Here is a 21,709-nt window from a genome sequence, read left to right as displayed (position 1 = left end):
AGCAGGATCATAACACCCAAATTTTATAGCAAAAGATCAGTGTCATGTAACTGAAATGACATATTGAACACACCAAGATTGCTGTTCAGTCTTTCACCTTTTAGACTGAGTTTCAGGTTTCAGTTCATTAACCTGTAAATCCCAGAATTACTATTAATTCACATTCTCGAGATGACTTAAGGTTTTTTTTTAAAAAAGTGACATCTCAGCCCAGACAATGCATTAAAGGTGTGAGGTTCGAGTCTGTCATACTCCAATCTTGGATCAGACTGGTTCTATTTCCAAAGTAGGAATTTATAAAATATTACATGGATTGACTGCCTGCAGACTGTGCACTTTTTGAGCAAAGTAGAATGTGTCTGCAAACATATTTCTGCCAATACAAGTTTGCCCAAAAAGTGATGAGTTTGTGCATGAGAGTGCACATAAGTGTCTGCGCATGTTTGGTAAAGTGAGTGCGTGATGGAGTATACGCTGAGAGAGTGTTGGGGGCGTGTATGTGTGGGTGTCTGGAGAGAAAGCGTGTGTATGAGTGAGCTATCAAAAGCGAGGGCTTGCGTTTGGCTAAAACAAGGAAGGGAAGCCCATGAACAATTTAAGGGTCCAACCCTTTGTCGTGCTGTAAAAGAGAGACAGGGTGGGGTTCAGGTACACAGTTCTTTGAAAGTTGCATCGCTGCTCGACAGGGTGGTCAAGAAGACATTAAGCATACTTGCCTTCATTGTTCACCCCACTGAGTCTCGGAGTTGGGACATCATGTTGAGGTTGTACAGGATGTTGGTGAGGCCACTTGGAGAGTACGGAGTACGATTCTGGTGACCCTGTAAGAGAAGTCTTCCTATGAGAGAGGGTTCGGTAAAGATTTACCAGGAGGTTGCCAAGACTAGATGGTTTGAGTTATAAGAAGAGATTTGGACTTTATTTATTGGAGCACAGGAGGTTGAGGAGTGACGTTATTGAGATTGATAAAATCATGAGGAATGGAGGTAAGGTGAATAGCGAAGGGCTCTTCCTTAGTGTAGGGGAAGTCAAGGCTCGGGGGCATATATCTTTAAAGTGAGAGGAGAGAGATTTAAAAGGAACCTGAGGGACAATGTTTTGATAGAGGGTGAATTACCCATAGTGCCCAGGGATGTGCAGGTTGTGGTGGATTGGCCATGTTGAATTACCCATAGTGCCCAGAGATGTATAGGTTAGGGTGGATTGGCTATGCTAGATTACCCATAGTGCTGTGAGAAACGAACCCAACTTAATCAATAATTTTCAATCCGAGTCCGCCCTGCCCCCGCCCCCGCCCCCGCCCCTGCCCCCCCCCCCCCCCACCGCCGCTTTCATTCATATCGCTTTCATTCTTGTTAACTCCACTGTTGGCTGAAACAATTATACCCTGGTGTTAGTTCATTTACCTTGCAGAAGCAATTATGGTTGCAGAAGTAACACTGCTTTACCTATATCCCACAGGGGTGACCCTACAACCTTGTATAAATAATGTGGGGCATGGCGAGGGTAAACAGACAAGATCTTTGATCTGGGATTGCTCATAGGTTTAGGGTGAGATTTAAAAGAAACCGAAGGAGGAACTCCTATGTACAGAGGGTGGTGTGTGTAAAGAATGAGCTGCCAGAGGAAGTGGTGGCTACAATTATAACCTTTAAAAGGTATCTGGATGGGTATATGTTGGGAAACATTTAGAGGGACATGAGCCAAGTGCTGGCAAATGGGACGAGATTGATTTAGGATATCTGGTCAGCATGGACTGAAGGGACTGTTTCTGTGCTGTACATAGAACATAGAACATAGAAGAATACAGCGCAGTACAGGCCCTTCAGCCCTCGATGTTGCGCCGATCAAAGCCCACCTAACCTACACTAACCCACTATCCTCCATATACCTATCCAATGCCCGCTTAAATACCCATAAAGAGGGAGAGTCCACTACTGCTACTGGCAGGGCATTCCATGAACTTACGACTCACTGAGTGAAGAACCTACCCCTAACATCAGTCCTATATCTACCCCCCCTTAATTTAAAGCTATGCCCCCTTGTAATAGCTGACTCCATACGTGGAAAAAGGTTCTCACTGTCAACCCTATCTAACCCCCTAATCATCTTGTACACCTCTATCAAATCACCCCTAAACCTTCTTTTCTCCAATGAAAACAACCCCAAGTGCCTCAGCCTTTCCTCATAGGATTTTCCTACCATACCAGGCAACATCCTGGTAAACTTCCTCTGCACTCGTTCCAGTGCCTCCACATCCTTTTTATAGTATGGCGACCAAAACTGCACACAATATTCCAGATGCGGCCGCACCAGAGTCTTATACAACTGCAGCATGACCTCAGGACTCCGGAACTCAATTCCTCTACCAATAAAAGCCAGTACGCCATATGCCTTCTTCACTGCACTATTTACCTGGGTGGCAACTTTCAGAGATCTGTGTACATGGACACCAAGATCCCTCTGCTCTTCCACACTACCAAGTAGTCTACCATTAGCACAGTAATCCATCTTTTTATTACTCTTACCAAAGTGAATCACTTCACACTTAGCTACATTGAACTCCATTTGCCACCTTTCTGCCCAGCTCTGCAGCTTCTCTATATCCCGCTGTAACCTGCCATATCCTTCCTCACTGTCTACAACTCCTCCGACTTTCGTATCATCCGCAAACTTGCTCACCCAACCTTCTAACCCTTCCTCCAGGTCATTTATAAAAATGACAAACAGCAATGGTCCCAAAACAGATCCTTGCGGAACACCGCTAGTGACGGCACTCCAAGATGAACCTTTGCCATCAACTACTACCCTCTGTCTTCTTCCAGAGAGCCAATTCCTAATCCAAACCTCCAACTCACCCTCAATGCCATATCTCTGTATTTTCTGCAGTAGCCTACCATGGGGGACCTTATCAAACGCCTTACTAAAATCCATATATACCACATCTACCGCTTTCCCCTCATTTACCTCCTTAGTCACGTTCTCAAAGAATTCAATAAGGTTTGTGAGGCACGACCTGCCCTTCACAAAACCATGCTGACTATCCTTGATCACATCATTCTTATCCAGATGTGCATAAATCCTATCCCTTACAATTCTCTCTAAGACTTTGCCCACAACAGAAGTGAGACTCACTGGCCTATAGTTACTAGGATTATCCCTACTCCCCTTCTTGAACAAGGGAACCACGTTTGCTAGCCTCCAGTCCTCTGGCACTACTCCTGTCGACAAAGAGGACACAAAAATCAAGGCCAATGGCTCTGCAATCTCCTCCCTTGCTTCCCAGAGAATCCTGGGATAAATGCCATCAGGCCCAGGGGACTTATCTATTTTCACCCTTGCCAGAATTTCAAACACCTCTTCTCTACATATCTCAAAGCCATCCATTCTACTTATTCGTGCCTCAGTATTCATATCGACAACAATGTCCTGTTCCTGAGTGAATACTGACGAAAAGTATTCATTCAGCGCCTCCCCAATCTCTTCAGCCTCCACACGCAACTTCCCATTACTATCCTTGATTGGACCTATTCCTTCCCTAGTCATTCTTTTATTCCTAACATACCTATAGAAAGCCTTAGGGTTTTCCCTAATCCTACCAACTAAGCACCTTTCATGTCCCCTCCTTGCTGCTCTTAGCTCTCTCTTCAGGTCCTTCCGGGCTACCTTATAACTCTCAATTGCCCCTATTGAACCTTCACGCCTCATCTTTACAAAGGCCGCCCTCTTCCATTTAACAAGGGATTCCAACTCCTTATTAAACCACGGCTCCCTCACACGACCCTTTCCTCCCTGCCTGATAGGTACGTACTTATCAACGACACTCAATAGTTGCTCCTTGAACAAGTTCCACATATCAATTACGCTCTTGCCTTGGAATCTACTTTTCCAATCCACACATCCTAAGTCATGCCTCAACGCATCATAATTTCCCTGCCCCCAGCTATAACTCTTGCCCTGTAGTACACACTTATCCCTCTCCATCACTCGAGTAAAAATCACCGAATTGTGGTCACTGTCCCCAAAGTGCTCACCTACCCCTAGTTCTAATACCTGGCCTGGTTCGTTACCCAGAACCAAATCCAGTATGGCCTCACCTCTTGTTGGCTTATCTACATATTGTGTCAGGAAACTCTCCTGCACACATTGCACAAACACTGACCCATCTAACGAACTTGAGCTATAGCTTTCCCAATCAATATCAGGAAAGTTAAAGTCTCCCATAACAATCACCCTATTACTGTCACTCTTCTCCTGAATCATCTTCGCAATCCTTTCTTCAACGATTCTAGGACTATTAGGAGGCCTGTAAAAGACTCCTAACTGGGTGACCTCACCTCTCCTATTCCTAACCTCAACCCAAACTACCTCAGATGGCAAATCTTCGTCCATCTTCCTTTCCACCGCTGTAATACTATCTTTGACAAGCAAAGCCACACCCCCCCCTCTTTTGCCCCCACCTCTGACCCTACTAAAACATTTAAACCCTGGAACCTGCAACAGCCAATCCTGTCCCTGATCTAGCCACGTCTCCGTAATAGCCACAACATCGAAGTCCCAGGTACCAACCCACGCTGCGAGTTCACCTACCTTATTTCGTATACTTCTGGCATTAAAGTATACACACTTCAAGCCACTCTTCTGTTTATAGGCACCCTCCTTTAAGATTGATGCCATATTCCTAACCTCCCTACACTCCAGGTCCTGCACCCTACAGCTACAGTCTGGGTTCCCATGCCCCTGCAGAGTTAGTTTAAACCCCCCCCCCCCAAGAGCACTAGCAAACCTCCCCCCAAGGATACTGGTGCCCCTCAGGTTCAGGTGCAGACCATCCTGTTTATAGAGGTCCCACCTTCCCCAGAAAGAACCCCAGTTATCCAAGTACCGAAATCCCTCCCTCCTGCACCATCCCTGTAGCCACGCATTTAACTCTTCTCTCTCCCTATTCCTCGACTCTCTATCACGTGGCACGGGTAACAAACCAGAGACAACAACTCTGTTCGTTCTAACTCTGAGCTTCCAACCTAGCTCCCTAAAAGCCTGTCTAACATCCTCAGCACTCCTCCTACCTATGTCATTGGTGCCAATATGGACCACGACTTCAGGCTGCTCCCCCTCCCCCTTAAGGACCCGGAAAACACGATCAGAGACATCACGTACCCTTGCACCTGGGAGGCAACATACCAAACGTGAGTCTCTCTCGTTCCCACAAAACCGCCTATCTGTGCCCCGAACTATCGAGTCCCCAATTATTATTGCTCTGCTCTTCTCCACCCTTCCCTTCTGAGTAGCGGGGACAGGCTCCGTGCCAGAGGCCTGAGCCCCGTTACTTACCCCTGGTAAGTCGTCCCCCCCACAAGTATCCAAAACGGTATACTTGTTCTTGAGGGGAACGACCACAGGGGGTCCCTGCACTGGCTGCTTCCTCCCAGTCCCCCTCACTGTCACCCATCTATCTGCCATCTTTGGAGTTACTACTTCCCTATAGCTCCGATCTATGACCCCCTCTGCCTCCCGAATGATCCGAAGTTCATCCAACTCCAGCTCCAGTTCCCTAACACGGTCTTGGAGGAGCTGGAGATGGGTGCACTTCCTGCAAGTGTAATCAGCAGGGACGTCCATGGCATCCCTCACCTCATACATCTGTGATTCTGGCTTGCCACTAATGTTTGTCACGTCTGTATGTTCAGGTTCTCCCTGGTGTTGGTGTTAACGCCTTGGTGTCTTATTTTGCTCCCCACATCCTGGGGACATTAACCATTTCCTATCTGGTTGTTCTGATCTGGACTGCTGTCCGGATCTTTGGATTTCTGGGATTGGTCAATAAACACACCTGGAAGTGACTTTGTCAATCATACAAGCAATAGTTTATTCTTTGATACAGCCGGGTCGGTAGACTCTGATCAGCCCAGAAGGATTAGATTAGATTAGATTCCCACACCGATCCTCTGAAGAGTAGCCCACCCAGACCCATCTCCCTCTAACTAATTCACCTAACATTACGGGCAGTTTAGCATGGCCAATTCACCAAACCTGCACATCTTTGGATTGTGGGAGGAAACCCACGCAGACATGGGGAGAATGTGCAAACTCCACACAGCCAGCCCCGCGAGGCTGGAATCGAACCTGGGACCCTGGTGTTGTGAGGCAGCAGTGCTAACCACTGAGCCACCGATGAGCACTCATTGAGTGCCAAAAGAATCCACCGACTTTTACAGAGTTTGGATAGAACTTATATACATTGTTCAGAGTCAGACATTGAGCATGATCACATAGTAACAACCAATCAGATCCCGCAAGGTCCTCATGCATTTTTGACTTAGCCTAGGGCAGCACGGTGGCTCAGTGGTTAACACTGCTGCCTCACAGCACCAGGGTCCCAGGTTCGATTCCAGCCTTGGGTGACCGTCTGTGTAGAGTTTGCACATTCTCGCCGTGTCAGAGACCTGGGCCCGAGTGCACACGCCTGGTAGGATGTTTTCCCCCCTCAACAGTACCCTCTGACTTATACAGCAGGAAGAAAATAAAAATAAGTCGTCCCTCCTCTCCCAGGAACCTCTGCTCTCCAACTTCAAATGTAAAACCTCAACTCAGTGACTCCCCACTCCTGGGTTGCTGCTACCGCTGAAAAATAGAAAATGTCACCTTTTTTTGTGGTTAGCACTGCCGCCTCACAGCACCAGAGCCCCGGGTTCAATTCCCCTCCTATGTCTGCGCGGATATCCTCCCACAGTCCCAAGATGTGTGGGTTAGCGTGAATTGGCGACGCTAAATTGCACCATTGTATTAGGTGACGGGGAATGGGGCTGGGTGTTTTGCTCTTCGGCGGGTCGGTGTGGACTTGTTGGGCCGAAGGGCCTGTTTCCACACTGTAGGGAATCTGATCTAAAGTTCTGGAATTTATATATTGATGAACTGAAACCTGCAACCCCTTCTAAAAGATGAAGGATTCAGCAGCGGTCCAGGTTTGTGCCAAACATTGCATCGGTTGCAAGACACTGTGATGTTTTGCTATTAATTCTGTGTCTTATGATCCTGCACCACCACGACCCGTACAAGGAGCAGCGCTGCAGAAGCTAGTGCTTCCAAATACTCCTGGGTGGGCGAGTTTACCAGGAGGGGCGGGGTTTAGCGGGAGGGCAGTACTCATGGGCGGGGCGTGTCTCGTGAGGTTCGCGCGCTGGTAGGCGGCGCGTACAGCCTGGACGCGCGCGGCTTTGTGGGCGGTTGCGCGTGAGGGAGGGGGGCGTGGTTTTGACTCGAGCGGGGATCGCGGCGAAGGGGTGGGGTTTGGTGCAGGAGGGGGAAAGAGGTTTGGTTCCCAGAGGCGGGGCTTATGACCTGCTTCAGGAAGGGGCGGGGTCTACGAGTTGCGTTCGGAAGGGGCGGTGTTGACGTGTCGCGATGGCGGAGGAGGGGGCGGGACCAGGATCTGGATCAGTGGGCGTGGCCATCCCGAAGCCGGAAGTGTGCCCGCGGCCTGTTTCCTCCGCTGGAGCCTCGCCTGCAGCAAGTAAGGTAAAGCTTTATCAATATTTCCTTTTACAGAGTTTGTATTTAATAACCAGTAATGGATACTCAATATCATCATAAAGTCCCAAAATGCAATTCATTTCAATCCATTGCAGATAAGCACTAAGAGTTAATTTGCTCCAGGATTCAACAGTCTCAGCACTAAAATGGTCTCACAAGGGAACGGCTGTGAATGTTATCACTTGGTGTCCTGTTCACACAGATTCACCGATGCTGAGGCAAACGTTCTTCATTGCCTTACAGCATCCTGTTATCACTTGGTGAGCCCAGGTGTCCCTATCTTTAAGTTCTCTCCTCTTTCTGAGCCTTCCTGCCTGTTTATTTTCTAGTGCAGTAAATGTATTCAATAATTCAGCATTACATTTTAGTCTGAATGTTTAAAGACAAGTTTTAAGGCTCTTGACTTTATCACCCAGATGCCCACACTCTCATTCCTCCCTTTGATTGCACCGCGATCACTGAAAGAGAAGGCTAGTCCAAACGAATGCCCTTCAAGGTGGTCCAGCCATCAACATCCTGTAGAGCAGCACCACCATCTTCACAGCTCATCTGGTCATATTTATCATCACCATCGACACGTGTGGGGGAGCCATCAGATCGCGAAAGGAACATCTTCTGGGGCAAATCTATATCGCTAAGGGACCTCATAAGCCTAGCAATTAAATAGCTAACAATACCAATACCGACAAACAGACATAGCTAAACTGATAAGCCAATTGTACCATCAGCCCGATCTGCAGTTTCCCCAACTGGTCCCTTCAGTCATTCTGTCACGGAATACCTGGATCACTTCTTGAATCTTAGTAATATTGCCAGTGAGATTGGGAATGCCCATAGTGCATTTATCTTGGACAATGGTGCAGACCTCACCCTCCCGGGCGAGTATATAGTCTAAGGCATATCGATTCTGCACAGAGTAAAGACACAGGTCTGATAATCCCAGTTTACTCTGTTCCAGAGCCTCTTTACTCTTATTTCCTCAAATGGTCAGGCCACAAAAGAGGGAATTGTGGTTCTGTTGACTTGTTACCCCTGCCGATCCTTCCAACCTCAGGGTACTCTGGATTCCCCAGCCTATCGGGTGTGCTGTATTGTCACCCAGTCCCTTGGGATCCTTCCAGTTAGAGCAAGGTTGGCTGAGACCGATCGCTGCATCCTCCTCAGATGGAGGTTCCATCGACTTGTCCACTGGCCAGGACAAGGTACTGTTGTGGGAACAAGGGCTCCGGTAGTGACCTTATGAGGGACATCTTTGCCATCCAGGACAAGGAAATTGGTAGCTTTCCCTTAGCTGAAGAAATAATAGTCTGGTTTGGTGTATATTAGGGAGAGTTTGTCAAAATAGGTTACTGAAATGTTACAGCAGGGGGTCTGGTCAGATCTACAGGAGTAAAGGGTCGACGTTTTGCAAGGGGAGTTGCTTTAGCACTGTACAAAATGGGCCAAGTGACTTGAGCACTCGCAGTGTATGGGAAACAATGGTCCTCAGAATGCTGTTCCCATTGGGCTCTCCCTTCGCTCTATTGTACAAGGTCTTGGTGACAGTATCAGCTTCTGAAAAGAGAAATGGCCTATAAATGCACAAGGGAAGGGTTCCGTTCCAGGTCCATGTGCCGCATAAGGCCTGCTGAACCCCAGGCAGTGTTACACCGGCTGTTTGTATACACAGACCGGAGGTATTGGAAAGTGATATTTCTCTTCGCAGGATCGGCAGTAGGAAGTCTGACAAATAGAATGGAATCAGGGACTGGGGACGGGGCAAGTAAGTCATCTCCCGCTAGAGAGGAGTAACATACTACTGCCTCTGGTGTGAAGAGCGTTCTGTGGGCCTGTATAAATAAGTTCCTTGTGGATTGAGGAGTTTTCCCTATCAGGTTTCCCTTTTCTCGAGTCGGCCCGTCCTACAAAAAGGGATGGTGTTCCTGGGCGCCCTTAAAATATTTACCATAATGACGGGGTTGATCATTTTTATCCTCACTAGGATTGCGTCTGCAGGTAAGATCAAAAAGACAGGTTCGGTAACGCCATGGTAACTCCCCCTGATTTCTACTGTCCAGATGGACCATCTGGTCTTTCTGATGGAAGAGTCCATTACAATAATCAATCTTCATCACGTTCCACACGTCAAAGGCGTCTGGTCCGGTGCACTGGACGACATCTCCTCAGTATGGGTGGTGGATAATCTCTGATCATTCCTGGTCCCATCCATACTTAGTGGCTTTCCCCATCAGGATGTTGTACGTGATCAGAGAGGTGAGGAGATAAGTGATCCCCCACATGTCCCTCCTCTTAGTTCAAGTATCTGTAATAAGATTAACATTAGAACAACAGCAAAATTCAAAAACCGAACTGGACATGTCCACTCCTTTTGTTCAGATTCCAGAATTCTCTCCTCGTCTTTCCCCCTTTTGATTGGTGCGGTCAATCAATTTACAATGGTGCCGTTGGACCCAAGCTGAGCGCCCAGCGACTGTGACCGCCGTAGGGGTGGGAAGTAGAACCTGGAAGGGGCCATCCCAACGAGGTTGGAGACCTTTGCCAGTCCAGTTCTTGACGAGCACCAACGAACCAGGCTTTACCTGTGACGAGGCTGAAAGGGAGGGAACATCGCTGTAGGCCGCACGCTCCTGGGAGTGAAAGGCACACATAACGTTGGTTAGAGCAAGAACATAACCAATCATTGCTTCGGTCATGTGGTGGACGTGGACTGAGAAGGGAGCCGAATCGTTCCAAGGGGTACGGAGGGGGTTACCAGAGAGACTCTCAGCCAGAGACAGTCGTGTCTTGCCCGCAGACATGGATCGCATCTGGAATAAGGCCACAGGGATTAGCATAACCAGGAGAGGCCAGACTCTGCCATTAATTTGGCAAGTTTAGTCTTATGTCTGGTTAAAACATTCAACAAGGCCGGCCGCCTGAGGATGATAAGCACCGTGCAGTTGCCAACAAATACAAAGCTGGGAACAGAGTTCTCCGTTAATATTACATGCAAAGTGTGGTCCATTGTCTGAGCTAATGCACGCAGGTATACTGAAGGGGGGAATTATTTCCTTTAAACAAAATCTTCACCACACTCTCAGCAGTAGTGTTAGGAGGAGGGTAGACTTCAATCCACTTTGAAAAGACATCAGCAATAAGCAAAACATATTTATAGCAACTCAACTCATTTCTCCAACTCAATGAAGTCCAGTTGAAGTGTCTCCAAGGGACCCTCCAGCAAGGGAGTTCTCGTAGAGATACTTGAACTAAGAGGTGGGGGATCGCCTACCCACTGACCTGTTTGATCACGTACAACATCCTGATCGGGAAAGTCACTGACTGAATATCAATGTGATCTGAAAATGATCTGAGATTATCCTGGTGTCATCTGGTGCACCAGACCAGACGCTTTCAACGTGGAGTCGCTTGAGCGATGGAGTGAGCTGCCAGAGGAAGTGGTGGGTGCTGGTACGATGACAAGTTAAAAGGCTCCTGGATGGGCATCTGAATATGATGGGTCAGGGCCAAGTGATGGCAAATGTGACTGGAGTCATAGAGATGTACAGCACAGAAACAGACCCTTCGGTCCAACTCCGTCCTTGCTGACAAGAGAGCCAACCCAATTTAGTCCCAGCTGTCAGCTCCCGGCTCATATAGGGGCCAAGTGCTGGCAAACGTGACTAGATTAATTTAGGATATCTGGGCAGGTTGGACCAAAGGGTCTGTTTCCGTGCTGCGTGACTCTAATTGTCTTCAGTGAAAGCAGAAGTGTGGTTGTGAAGGCTGGACTTTCAGAGCATGTTTTGCCCGGACTGGGAGCAGAAGGGTTTGACTGAAGTGTGTCGGTGTTAATGGCTTGATGTCTCATTTTGCTCCCACCTTCCCGGGGTCATTAACCATTTTGTGTCTGGTTATTCCTCAAGAAGCTGCATTGTAGGTTCACCCTGAATTGACACTTTTTTATTGCTTCCCAAAATCAGACCTGCTCACACTCAGCAGGATCCCAGTGTTGTGAAAGATATTAACTTTCAGGTGGAGGTATCCAAAATTCAGAGAGATGTCAGTCTTGATGTTTTTGCTTTTTCTGCCCCTGTAAGATCCTGAATCAGCACCTTCAGGGGAATTAGTTAGAGCGGAGTGAGAACAGAGGGGAAGGGAGAGTGGGATGGTGCTTTCAATTTTGTGGAACAACAAAAGAATATTCCACAGAAAGTAGAATTGCTTGTTCTGAATTTCTACCCTGCACTGATAGTGATGACGTTTGTAATCTCTTTTTGCAGAGTATATGAAAATCTGACGACTTGAAGTTTCAAAATCAACGGATGAAGGGCTTATTCCCGAAACATTGACTCTCCTGTTCCTCGGATGCTGCCTGACCTGCTGTGCTTTTCCAGCGCCACATTTTTTGACTGACTCTCCAGTGTCTGCAGTCCTCACTTTGATGTCAATGTCTGACAGTCTCTGAATCCATCGGGACCGCAACGGTTTTTGACTGTGATTTCTGGGAGAGGGATCAACGCTTTTTGGTTCCTCTTTGAGGATGTTTTCAGCATCAGTGGGACTGGACGAGAGATCCCACTGTTGCAGCGCACTGTGTGTGGAGCCTGAAACGGTTATACGGCCTGGGAAGGGGACTTCACGGCAGGGAGGGGCTCTACACGTGTTTGTGTGCAGCCGAAGCTGTGGCCATGGAGAAACCTGAGGAATCAGGCCCTGTGGAGAAACCGTGGAAGTGTGGTGACTGTGGGAAAGGCTTCCGTTTCCCGTCTGCCCTGGAGACTCATCGGCGCAGTCACACCGGGGAGAAGCCATTCCTCTGCCCTGTCTGCGGAAAGGCCTTCAGACATTCCTCCAACCTGCAGGCCCACCAGCGGATCCACACGGGGGAGAAGCCCTTCCGCTGTCCCGAGTGCGGGAAGGGCTTCGGCACATCCTCCCACCTGCTGACCCACCAGCGGATCCACACGGGAGAGAGGCCATTCACCTGCTCTCAGTGCAGGAAGGGCTTCAGGTATACCTCCCACCTGCTGACCCACCAGCGGGTCCACACGGGAGAGAGACCCTTCAGCTGCCCCAAGTGCGGGAAGGCCTTCAGCACTTCCTCCAACCTGCTGACCCACCAGCGGGTCCACACGGGGGAGAGGCCGTTCACCTGCTCTCTGTGCGGGAAGGGCTTCACCTGCTCCTCCAACCTGCGGAACCACCAGTGTATCCACACGGGGGAGAGACCCTTCAGCTGCCCCGAGTGTGGGAAGGGCTTTACCCAGGTCTCCTCCCTGCTGACCCACCAGTGGGTCCACACCGGGGAGAAGCCAGTCACCTGCTCTCAGTGTGGGAAAGGCTTCACCAGCTACTCCTCCCTGCGGGTCCACCAACGGATCCACACCGGGGAGAGGCCCTTCACCTGCTCTCAGTGCGGGAAGGCCTTCACCTACTCCTCCCACCTGCGGAAGCACCAGCGAGTTCACGTGCCATCGCAGGGGGATTGAAGGAGTGACGGCCGAGTGCCAATATCAGTTGGACTGTCGACCTGTTTCCGGGGACTCCCGGGTTCACAAATCCCGCCACGACAGATGTCAGAATCGGTATTCGGTCAAAAATGTGGAGTTCGGGATCTAACGATGAGACCGTTTCAGGGAGGGGGAGGTCGGGGGGGGAGAAAGCCCCCATCTGATTTCCCCCTCTCCCTTGTTAGGGAAGGGAACCGCCATTGTGGGAAAGGATTCACTCAGTCGTTCCAGCTGCATCCTTTACCCGGTCTGGTCTTCACCTGACTCCAGACCCACAGCAGTCTGGTTGACTCTACACTGCCCCTTCCTGGCAAATGAGCGGGGAGACACTGACTTGGAGACGGGGTACGGGTTAAAATTGCTGAGTGAGGCAATACTTCCTCCGGGTTACGGATGTACCAAGGATCCAATTACAAAGGGACAACTTGGTGCTGGCCAATAGTGAAGACAGTGAGGGGGGTGTGGGACAGGGGAGGTGTGGTGTGTGCAGGCAGTCAATACATGTAATAGCTTGTAACTTTGACTTTGGAAACAGAACCAGTCTGACTCAAGATTGGGATGCAGGCAGACTCTGACCTCACACCTTTAATGCATTGTCTGAGCTGAGATGTGAGCTTTTGCTATAAAACCTTGTTATCTCGAGAAGGTGACAACAAGAAGTTCAGGGATTCACATTGTAATGAGACCTGCAACCTATTTGAAAAGGTGGAAGACTTAACAATCCAGGTTTGTTGAATATACCATTTCAGTGGCAGGACGCTGGAATGTTTTGCTCTAAATTGTGTCTCAGGATCTTATCCCCCACAACCACCTGATGATGAGGCAGCACTCCAAAAGTTACTGCTTCCAAAGAAGCCTGTTGGACTCCAACCTGGAGTTGTGTGATTCTAGAATCTGGTCTCCAGCATCTGCAGTCCTTGTTTTTACCTCGTTGATTTTAACCCTACTGCGAATCCTCTTGCAAGGATGCCTGCCTTGAAAACGTTTCCCTCCTCTGTCTACAAGAATCTCAGGGAGTCCCTCTCCCACTGCAACTCCCAGGTCATTTCCTCTGCCCTGAGGCTCTTCAACCATATCCTGAAACAGACTCGCTACCACAGCCCCATTCGCTTCCTCAGTGCCTGCCTCCGTAACCAGCTCATCCCACACGGACTCCAGACCACCTTTAAACCAGCAGAGTTCGGATCCGAACAGGACAAACAGTACAGACTACAGATTCAAAAACACCAGCAACGGTTCTCCTTCAGGATCCTCCGCTCCACGCTTGCAGCAATGCGCCGTCACCTAACCTCTCTCCAGTCAGCCCTGCCTCAGCTGAGGGCCACACTCTCTCAGAATTACAAAGGACCCACTCTGTACTACATCCTCAGGAGAATTCATACTCTCAACAAACAGTATTTCAACTCCATCTTAAACATCAAAAACTGTAAGTACAACAAACCTTTATCCACCCACCTCCATAACCAGCGCTCCTCAAACATTCCAGAAGATTCCCCCGGCCTCTGAAATTGCTCGGACGCCATTAGCCATGCGGCTGGTGCAGCTGCCGCCCCCACGCTGATTGATGTCACTTCCGCCCCCATCATGGCTACTCCCACAGTCACTTCCGCCCCTCACAATTCCTCATGCGTCACATGTGACATCATTTCTGCCCCTCACATCATCGCTGATGTCACACGCTCAGTGACTTCCGCCACCTCTACTGCTGTGGTCACCCCCACTTCCGCCCCCACCAACGCCACTCACCTGCATTCTGCTGACATGCCCCCCACAGATCCCACTGTCGCCATTCCTGGCCTACAGAACCCTGAGGGGAACACCACCCCTGCTCATGACTCCACCCCCCATTCCCCCCCACCATCACACCCACTCCAGTTACCGGCTCCGCCCCCACTCCCAGCTCCACACCCACACCAGATCCCAGCTCCCAGCCCTGCCGCGTTTTCACCATCCCTCCAGACCTCCCCCTCACCTGAGGACGAACGATTAGTCCTCAGCAAAGGACTCATCTTCATCCCCCTCCGTCCACGCATCAATGAATTTAATACACGCCGTGATGTCGAACACTTCCTCCGCCTCCGAGCTTACTTTCACAATCTGGACTCCCGCCCACCTTCCGAGGACCCCTTCGCCCACCTCCAACACACTGCATCCACCTGGACACCCCGCGCTGGCCTATTACCTGCCCTCGACCTCTTCATTTCCAACTGCCGCCGGGACATTAACCGCCTCAACCTGTCTACCCCCCCTCCCCCACTCCAACCTCTCACCCTCACAACGCGCAGCCCTCCAATCCCTCTGCTCCAATCCCGACCTCACCATCAAGCCAGCGGATAAAGGGGGCGCAGTGGTAGTCTGGCGCACTGACCTCTACGCCGCTGAAGCCAAACGCCAACTCGAAGACACCTTTTCCTACTGCCCCCTCGACCATGACCCAACCCCCCATCACCAACCCATCATCTCCCAGACCATACAGAACCTCATCACCTCAGGAGATCTCCCAACCACAGCTTCCAACCTCATAGTCCGGGAACCCTGCACTGCCTGGTTCAACCTCCTTCCCAAGATCCACAAGCCTGGCCACCCTGGCCGACCCATTGTCTCAGCATGCTCCTGCCCCACTGAACTCATCTCTACCTACCTATACACTGTCCTATCCCCCGAGTCCAAGAACTCCCCACATCTGTTTGAGACACCACCCACGCCCTCCACCTCCTCCAAGACTTCCGTTTCCCCGGCCCCCAACACCTCATCTTCACCATGGATATCCAATCCCTCTACACCTCCATCCGCAATGTCCAGGGCCTCCAAGCCCTCCGTTTTTTCCTCTCCAGACGTCCCCAACAGTACCCTTCCACTGACACTCTCATTCGTTTGGCTGAACTGGTCCTCACCCTTAACAATTTCTCCTTCGAATCCTCCCACTTCCTCCAGACCAAAGGGGTAGCCAATGGGCACACGTATGGGCCCCAGCTATGTTTGTCTCTTTGTTGGCTACGTAGAGCAGTTGATCTTCTGTAATTACACCGGCACCACTCCCCACCTCTTCTTCCGCTACATTGATGACTGCATTGGCGTCACCTCGTGCTCCCGCGAGGAGGTTGAGCAATTTATCAACTTCACCAACACATTCCACCATGACCTTAAAGTTAACTGGACCATCTCTGACACCTCCCTCCCCTTCCTCGACCTCTCCATCTCCATTAATGATGACCGACTTGACACCGACATTTTCTACAAACCCACCGACTCCCACAGCTACCTGGATTACACCTCTTCCCACATTACCTCTTGCAAAAATGCCATCCCGTATTCCCAATTCCTCCGCCTCCTCCAGATCTGCTCCCAGGAGGATGAGTTCCACCACAGAACACACCAGATGCCCCCCTTCTTTAGAGACCGCAATTTCCCTTCCCACATGGTTAAAGGTGCCCTCCAATGCATCTCGTCCAGATCCCGTACTCCTGCCCTCAGACCCCACCCCTCCAACCGTAACAAGGACAGAACGCCCCTGGTGCTCACCTTCCACCCTACCAACCTTCGCATAAACCAAATCGTCTGCCGACATTTCCGCCACCTCCAAAAAGACCCCACCACCAGGGATATATTTCCCTCCCCACCCCTTTTCCGCCTTCCGTATCTACCTGGTCAGGTCCACGCCTTTTTGCTGGGGGGATCTGAAGCTGTAACAAAGTTGGTTTGCAATAAAGGTTACCTGAACTTAACACCGGGCTCAGACTCTCATTGAAAGCTTTCAGCTCCGAGAGGTTTTTGTTTTAAAGCTGCTCATTTCTTTCAGCCTCCTGCACTAAGTTTAGAACATAGAACAATCCAGCGCTGGGGAACTCAAAACTGGGGGGGGGGGGCATTTTTATTTAAATATAAGGAGAGAGATTTCAAAGAAACCGGCGGGGCAATATTTTGAAAGAGGGTGATTTGCATGTGGAATGAACTTGCTGAGGATGTGGTAGATGCAGGCACAGAGACAACATTGAAACAGCATTCGGATGGATACATGAGTAGAAAGGTTTAGAGGGATATGGGCCAAATGCAGGCAAGTGGGACTGGTTTAGTTTGGAATCCTGGTCAACATGGACGAATTGGACCGAAGTGTCTGTTTCTGTGCTGTATAACTTTATTGAAACCAGTAGATTTCTGAAAGGGGCTTGACAGGATAGATGCAGATAAAATGCTCCTTTGTGGGGAGGGTCATCGAATTCCGACAAGGTGGAAGCGGGCCATTCAGCCCATCTATTTCACTCTGGCCCTCTGAACAGTATCCCACCCATAACCCAACCCCTTACTCTGTATTTCCCATGGCCAAGCCACCTTAACCTGTACATCCCTGGTCACTTTGGGTAACTTAGCACGGCCAATTCTCCCTAACCTCTACACCCTAATCTATAAATTACCTTCTCAAGAATGTAATTTAAATGCAGAGCTTTTCTAAGACTCAACATTGGGACACAGATTGTCTCTACTTATAAATAGGGCAACGTCCCTTTGAAATGTAGATTCATTTAGATATAACTGCGTCACTTTACATATGAAGATATCCCTTTGAATGTGCCCACATCCCTTTGAAATATAATCTTGTCCATTTAAACCTCTTTATTTGCAGAAATATCCGTTAAAATGTGCACGTCCCTTTAAAATGCAGATTTCCCCCTTTAGATATGACGCCGTTCCGTTCGATGTCGGAATATCTGTTTAAATTGAGCCGTGAGCTTTCCCAATGTAGACAGGGCTCCTCGAAACGTGGCAGTGTCCCCGCCCCCCGCAGCTGCAGAGTGAGACAGGAGAGTTTGTTTTTGTGAATGAACAGTTGTAGCGCGAGGTGGCTGTGACTTGGTGACGGTGAGACTCCCCGGGCCCCGCCCATCCCTCCCCCGGGCCCCGCCCATCCCTCCCCCGGCCCCCGCCCATCCCTCCCCCGGCCCCCGCCCATCCCTCCCCCGGCCCCCGCCCATCCCTCCCCCGGCCCCGCCCATCCCTCCCCCGGCCCCGCCCATCACCCCCACCCCGGGCCCCGCCCATCTCCCACGTGCAGACGTCACGCGGGGGTGGAGGCGGTTGGGAGGAGAAGTCGCTCGAGCGAGGAAGCGGCGGGAGGGCGGCCGTTAGGACAATGGCGCCGTGCGGGCCCTGGGGGATAGACCCCCGTCACTGGGCACCGCCGCCTTCCTGGGGCAGCTGCTGGGTCACGGGCCACACCGCCCCCCCCCCCCCCCCCCCCCCCCCCGGGCTGTAGAGCCGGTGATCATTGTGGAGGAGGATGGGGGTTAAGGGTCTGTTTGGGAACATGGTCGGCCGCCTGGGGGGTGGAGTTCACCTGGTCGGGGGGCGGGGCCTGTGACAACGATGGGGCCACGTGGGAGGGACTGGGCCCGGGGGGGAGGGGACTGGGGCTGGGGCTGGGACCGGGACTGGGGGGGGGCGGGAATGTGGGGCCTGTCCTGTCAGAGTGACATTTTACACTCACTTTCCATCTGCTTTTACTGGGGCTTGGGCTGTTTACCCCCCTCACTGTCTGTTTAATCCTCGGGCTGTTTACCCCCCTCACTGTCTGTTTAATCCTCGGGCTGTTTACCCCCCTCACTGTCTGTTTAATCCTTGGGCTGTTTACCCCCCTCACTGTCTGTTTAATCCTCGGGCTGTTTACCCCCCCCCCTCACTGTCTGTTTAATCCTTGGGCTGTTTACCCCCCTCACTGTCTGTTTAATCCTCGGGCTGTTTACCCCCCTCACTGTCTGTTTAATCCTTGGGCTGTTTACCCCCCTCACTGTCTGTTTAATCCTCGGGCTGTTTACCCCCCTCACTGTCTGTTTAATCCTCGGGCTGTTTACCCCCCTCACTGTCTGTTTAATCCTCGGGCTGTTTACCCCCCTCACTGTCTGTTTAATCCTCGGGCTGTTTACCCCCCTCACTGTCTGTTTAATCCTTGGGCTGTTTACCCCCCTCACTGTCTGTTTAATCCTCGGGCTGTTTACCCCCCTCACTGTCTGTTTAATCCTCGGGCTGTTTACCCCCCTCACTGTCTGTTTAATCCTCGGGCTGTTTACCCCCCTCACTGTTTAATCCTTGGGCTGTTTACCCCCCTCACTGTCTGTTTAATCCTCGGGCTGTTTACCCCCCTCACTGTCTGTTTAATCCTCGGGCTGTTTACCCCCCTCACTGTCTGTTTAATCCTCGGGCTGTTTACCCCCCTCACTGTCTGTTTAATCCTCGGGCTGTTTACCCCCCTCACTGTCTGTTTAATCCTTGGGCTGTTTACCCCCCTCACTGTCTGTTTAATCCTCGGGCTGTTTACCCCCCTCACTGTCTGTTTAATCCTCGGGCTGTTTACCCCCCCCCTCACTGTCTGTTTAATCCTCGGGCTGTTTACCCCCCTCACTGTCTGTTTAATCCTTGGGCTGTTTACCCCCCCCCTCACTGTCTGTTTAATCCTCGGGCTGTTTACCCCCCTCACTGTCTGTTTAATCCTTGGGCTGTTTACCCCCCTCACTGTCTGTTTAATCCTCGGGCTGTTTACCCCCCTCACTGTCTGTTTAATCCTCGGGCTGTTTACCCCCCTCACTGTCTGTTTAATCCTTGGGCTGTTTACCCCCCTCACTGTCTGTTTAATCCTCGGGCTGTTTACCCCCCTCACTGTCTGTTTAATCCTCGGGCTGTTTACCCCCCTCACTGTCTGTTTAATCCTTGGGCTGTTTACCCCCCTCACTGTCTGTTTAATCCTCGGGCTGTTTACCCCCCTCACTGTCTGTTTAATCCTCGGGCTGTTTACCCCCCTCACTGTCTGTTTAATCCTCGGGCTGTTTACCCCCCTCACTGTCTGTTTAATCCTCGGGCTGTTTACCCCCCTCACTGTTTAATCCTTGGGCTGTTTACCCCCCTCACTGTCTGTTTAATCCTCGGGCTGTTTACCCCCCTCACTGTCTGTTTAATCCTTGGGCTGTTTACCCCCCTCACTGTCTGTTTAATCCTTGGGCTGTTTACCCCCCTCACTGTCTGTTTAATCCTTGGGCTGTTTACCCCCCTCGCTGTTAGTTGTGCAATTGCTGAGGGTAGTGTGTAAATCCTAGTGAAGGAGATTATACACCAGCATGTATATGTTCCTCAGTCATTGAAGGGGCAGGACCTGTTGAGAATGGTTAGTAAATGTGGTGCACTAAGCCTTGTTAACATGGTTATACTTTAAAGTTTGGCAGAATATTTGTAGCTCGGGTGCTCGTTGTTGTGGTTCTGTTCGCCGAGCTGGGAATTTGTCTTGCAAACGTTTCGTCCCCTGTCTAGGTGACATCCTCAGTGCTTGGGAGCCTCCTGTGAAGCGCTTCTGTGCTGTTCTGACCCGATACCCAACATGAGCAAAACCAATGTAGTGTATAAAATCCCATGCAAGGACTGCAGAAAACACTACATCGGACAAACAGGAAGACAGTTAACGATCCGTATACACGAACACCAACTAGCCACGAAACGACACGACCAGCTATCCTTAGTAGCCACACACACAGATGACAAGCAACATGAATTCGACTGGGACAACACTACCATTATAGGGCAAGCCAAACAGAGAACAGCCAGGGAATTCCTAGAGGCATGGCACTCATCCACAGACTCTAACACCAAACACATCGAACTGGACCCAATATACCGGCCACTACAGTGGACAGCTCGAACTGACAACCGGAAGCGGCAGAGACAGGCCACTATAAATGCTGGAGGAAACAGCACAGAAGCGCTTCACAGGAGGCTCCCAAACACTGACGATGTCACCTAGACAGAGGACGAAACGTTTGCAAGACAAATTCCCAGCTCGGCGAACAGAACCACAACAATGGTTATACTTTGTTATTTGGAAAAGTAGACTTTATTGTTTAGAGTCACCGATGTACAGCACGGAGCCAGACCCATTCGGTCCAACCTGTCCATGCCAACCAGATACCCTAAATTAATCTAGTCCCCATTTGACAGCACTTGGCTCCTATCCCTCTAATCCCTTCCTCTTCATATATCCATTCAGATGTGTTTTAAATGCTGTAATTATACCGGCCTCCACTACTTCCTCTGGCAGTTCATTCCATATATGCACCACCCTCTGCATGGAAAAGTTGCCCCTTCGGTACCTTTTAATATCTTTCTGCTCTCACCCTAAACCTATGCCCTCTAGTTGTGAACCTCACCCCTACACTGACAAAAAGACATTTTAAAAAAAAAGTTGAGCAGCCAGACAAAATGCAAAAGCGAAAAAACGTTGAGCCACTTGGGGGAAAAAGAACTGTGGCTCTACCCTTTGTTTCTCCTCTTGGCATTTGAACACTTAACATCTGTCAATAACACCAGCATCGCCACAGAGCATATTGTGTCTGCTCCTTGGTGTGAACAACAACGCACCTGCTCGCTGGTGTCACCAACACATTGTCCATGCTCCTCGCTGTCGGCAGAAAAGACGACATCGCTTATCTCTGTTCCTAAAGGTCTTCCCTTTATTCTTAAAGCTGTGTCCTCTGGTACTAGTCTCTCCTACCAATGGAAACAGCTTCCCAATGGTCATTGCACTGTGGGGATGAAGCCCTACCCTGTCCGGTAATTTCTGCTGCTGGGTGAGACTAGGCCTCAAGGTTAGAGGGAGTAGCTTTCAGACAGAGATGAGGAACTGCTTTTCCCAGAGGGTCATGAATCTATGG

At 50.3% G+C, this 21,709-nt stretch overlaps 1 protein-coding gene across 1 annotated transcript in view; it reads left to right on the top strand.

The window, feature by feature from the left end:
- LOC140460737 (uncharacterized) overlaps positions 1-21,709 on the top strand; it is a 55,732-nt gene that overhangs the window by 8,494 nt on the left and 25,529 nt on the right. Inside the window, exons 3-4 of the mRNA XM_072555372.1 lie at positions 12,356-12,980; positions 16,781-16,789. Of these exons, the coding sequence (XP_072411473.1) occupies positions 12,356-12,980; positions 16,781-16,789 (634 nt within the window). The remainder of the gene's footprint in view (positions 1-12,355; positions 12,981-16,780; positions 16,790-21,709) is intronic.

Source organism: Chiloscyllium punctatum, chromosome 36 (genome assembly GCF_047496795.1).
Source record: "Chiloscyllium punctatum isolate Juve2018m chromosome 36, sChiPun1.3, whole genome shotgun sequence".
NCBI lineage: Eukaryota > Metazoa > Chordata > Chondrichthyes > Orectolobiformes > Hemiscylliidae > Chiloscyllium > Chiloscyllium punctatum.
This window is presented reverse-complemented; position numbering and strand designations above follow the sequence as displayed.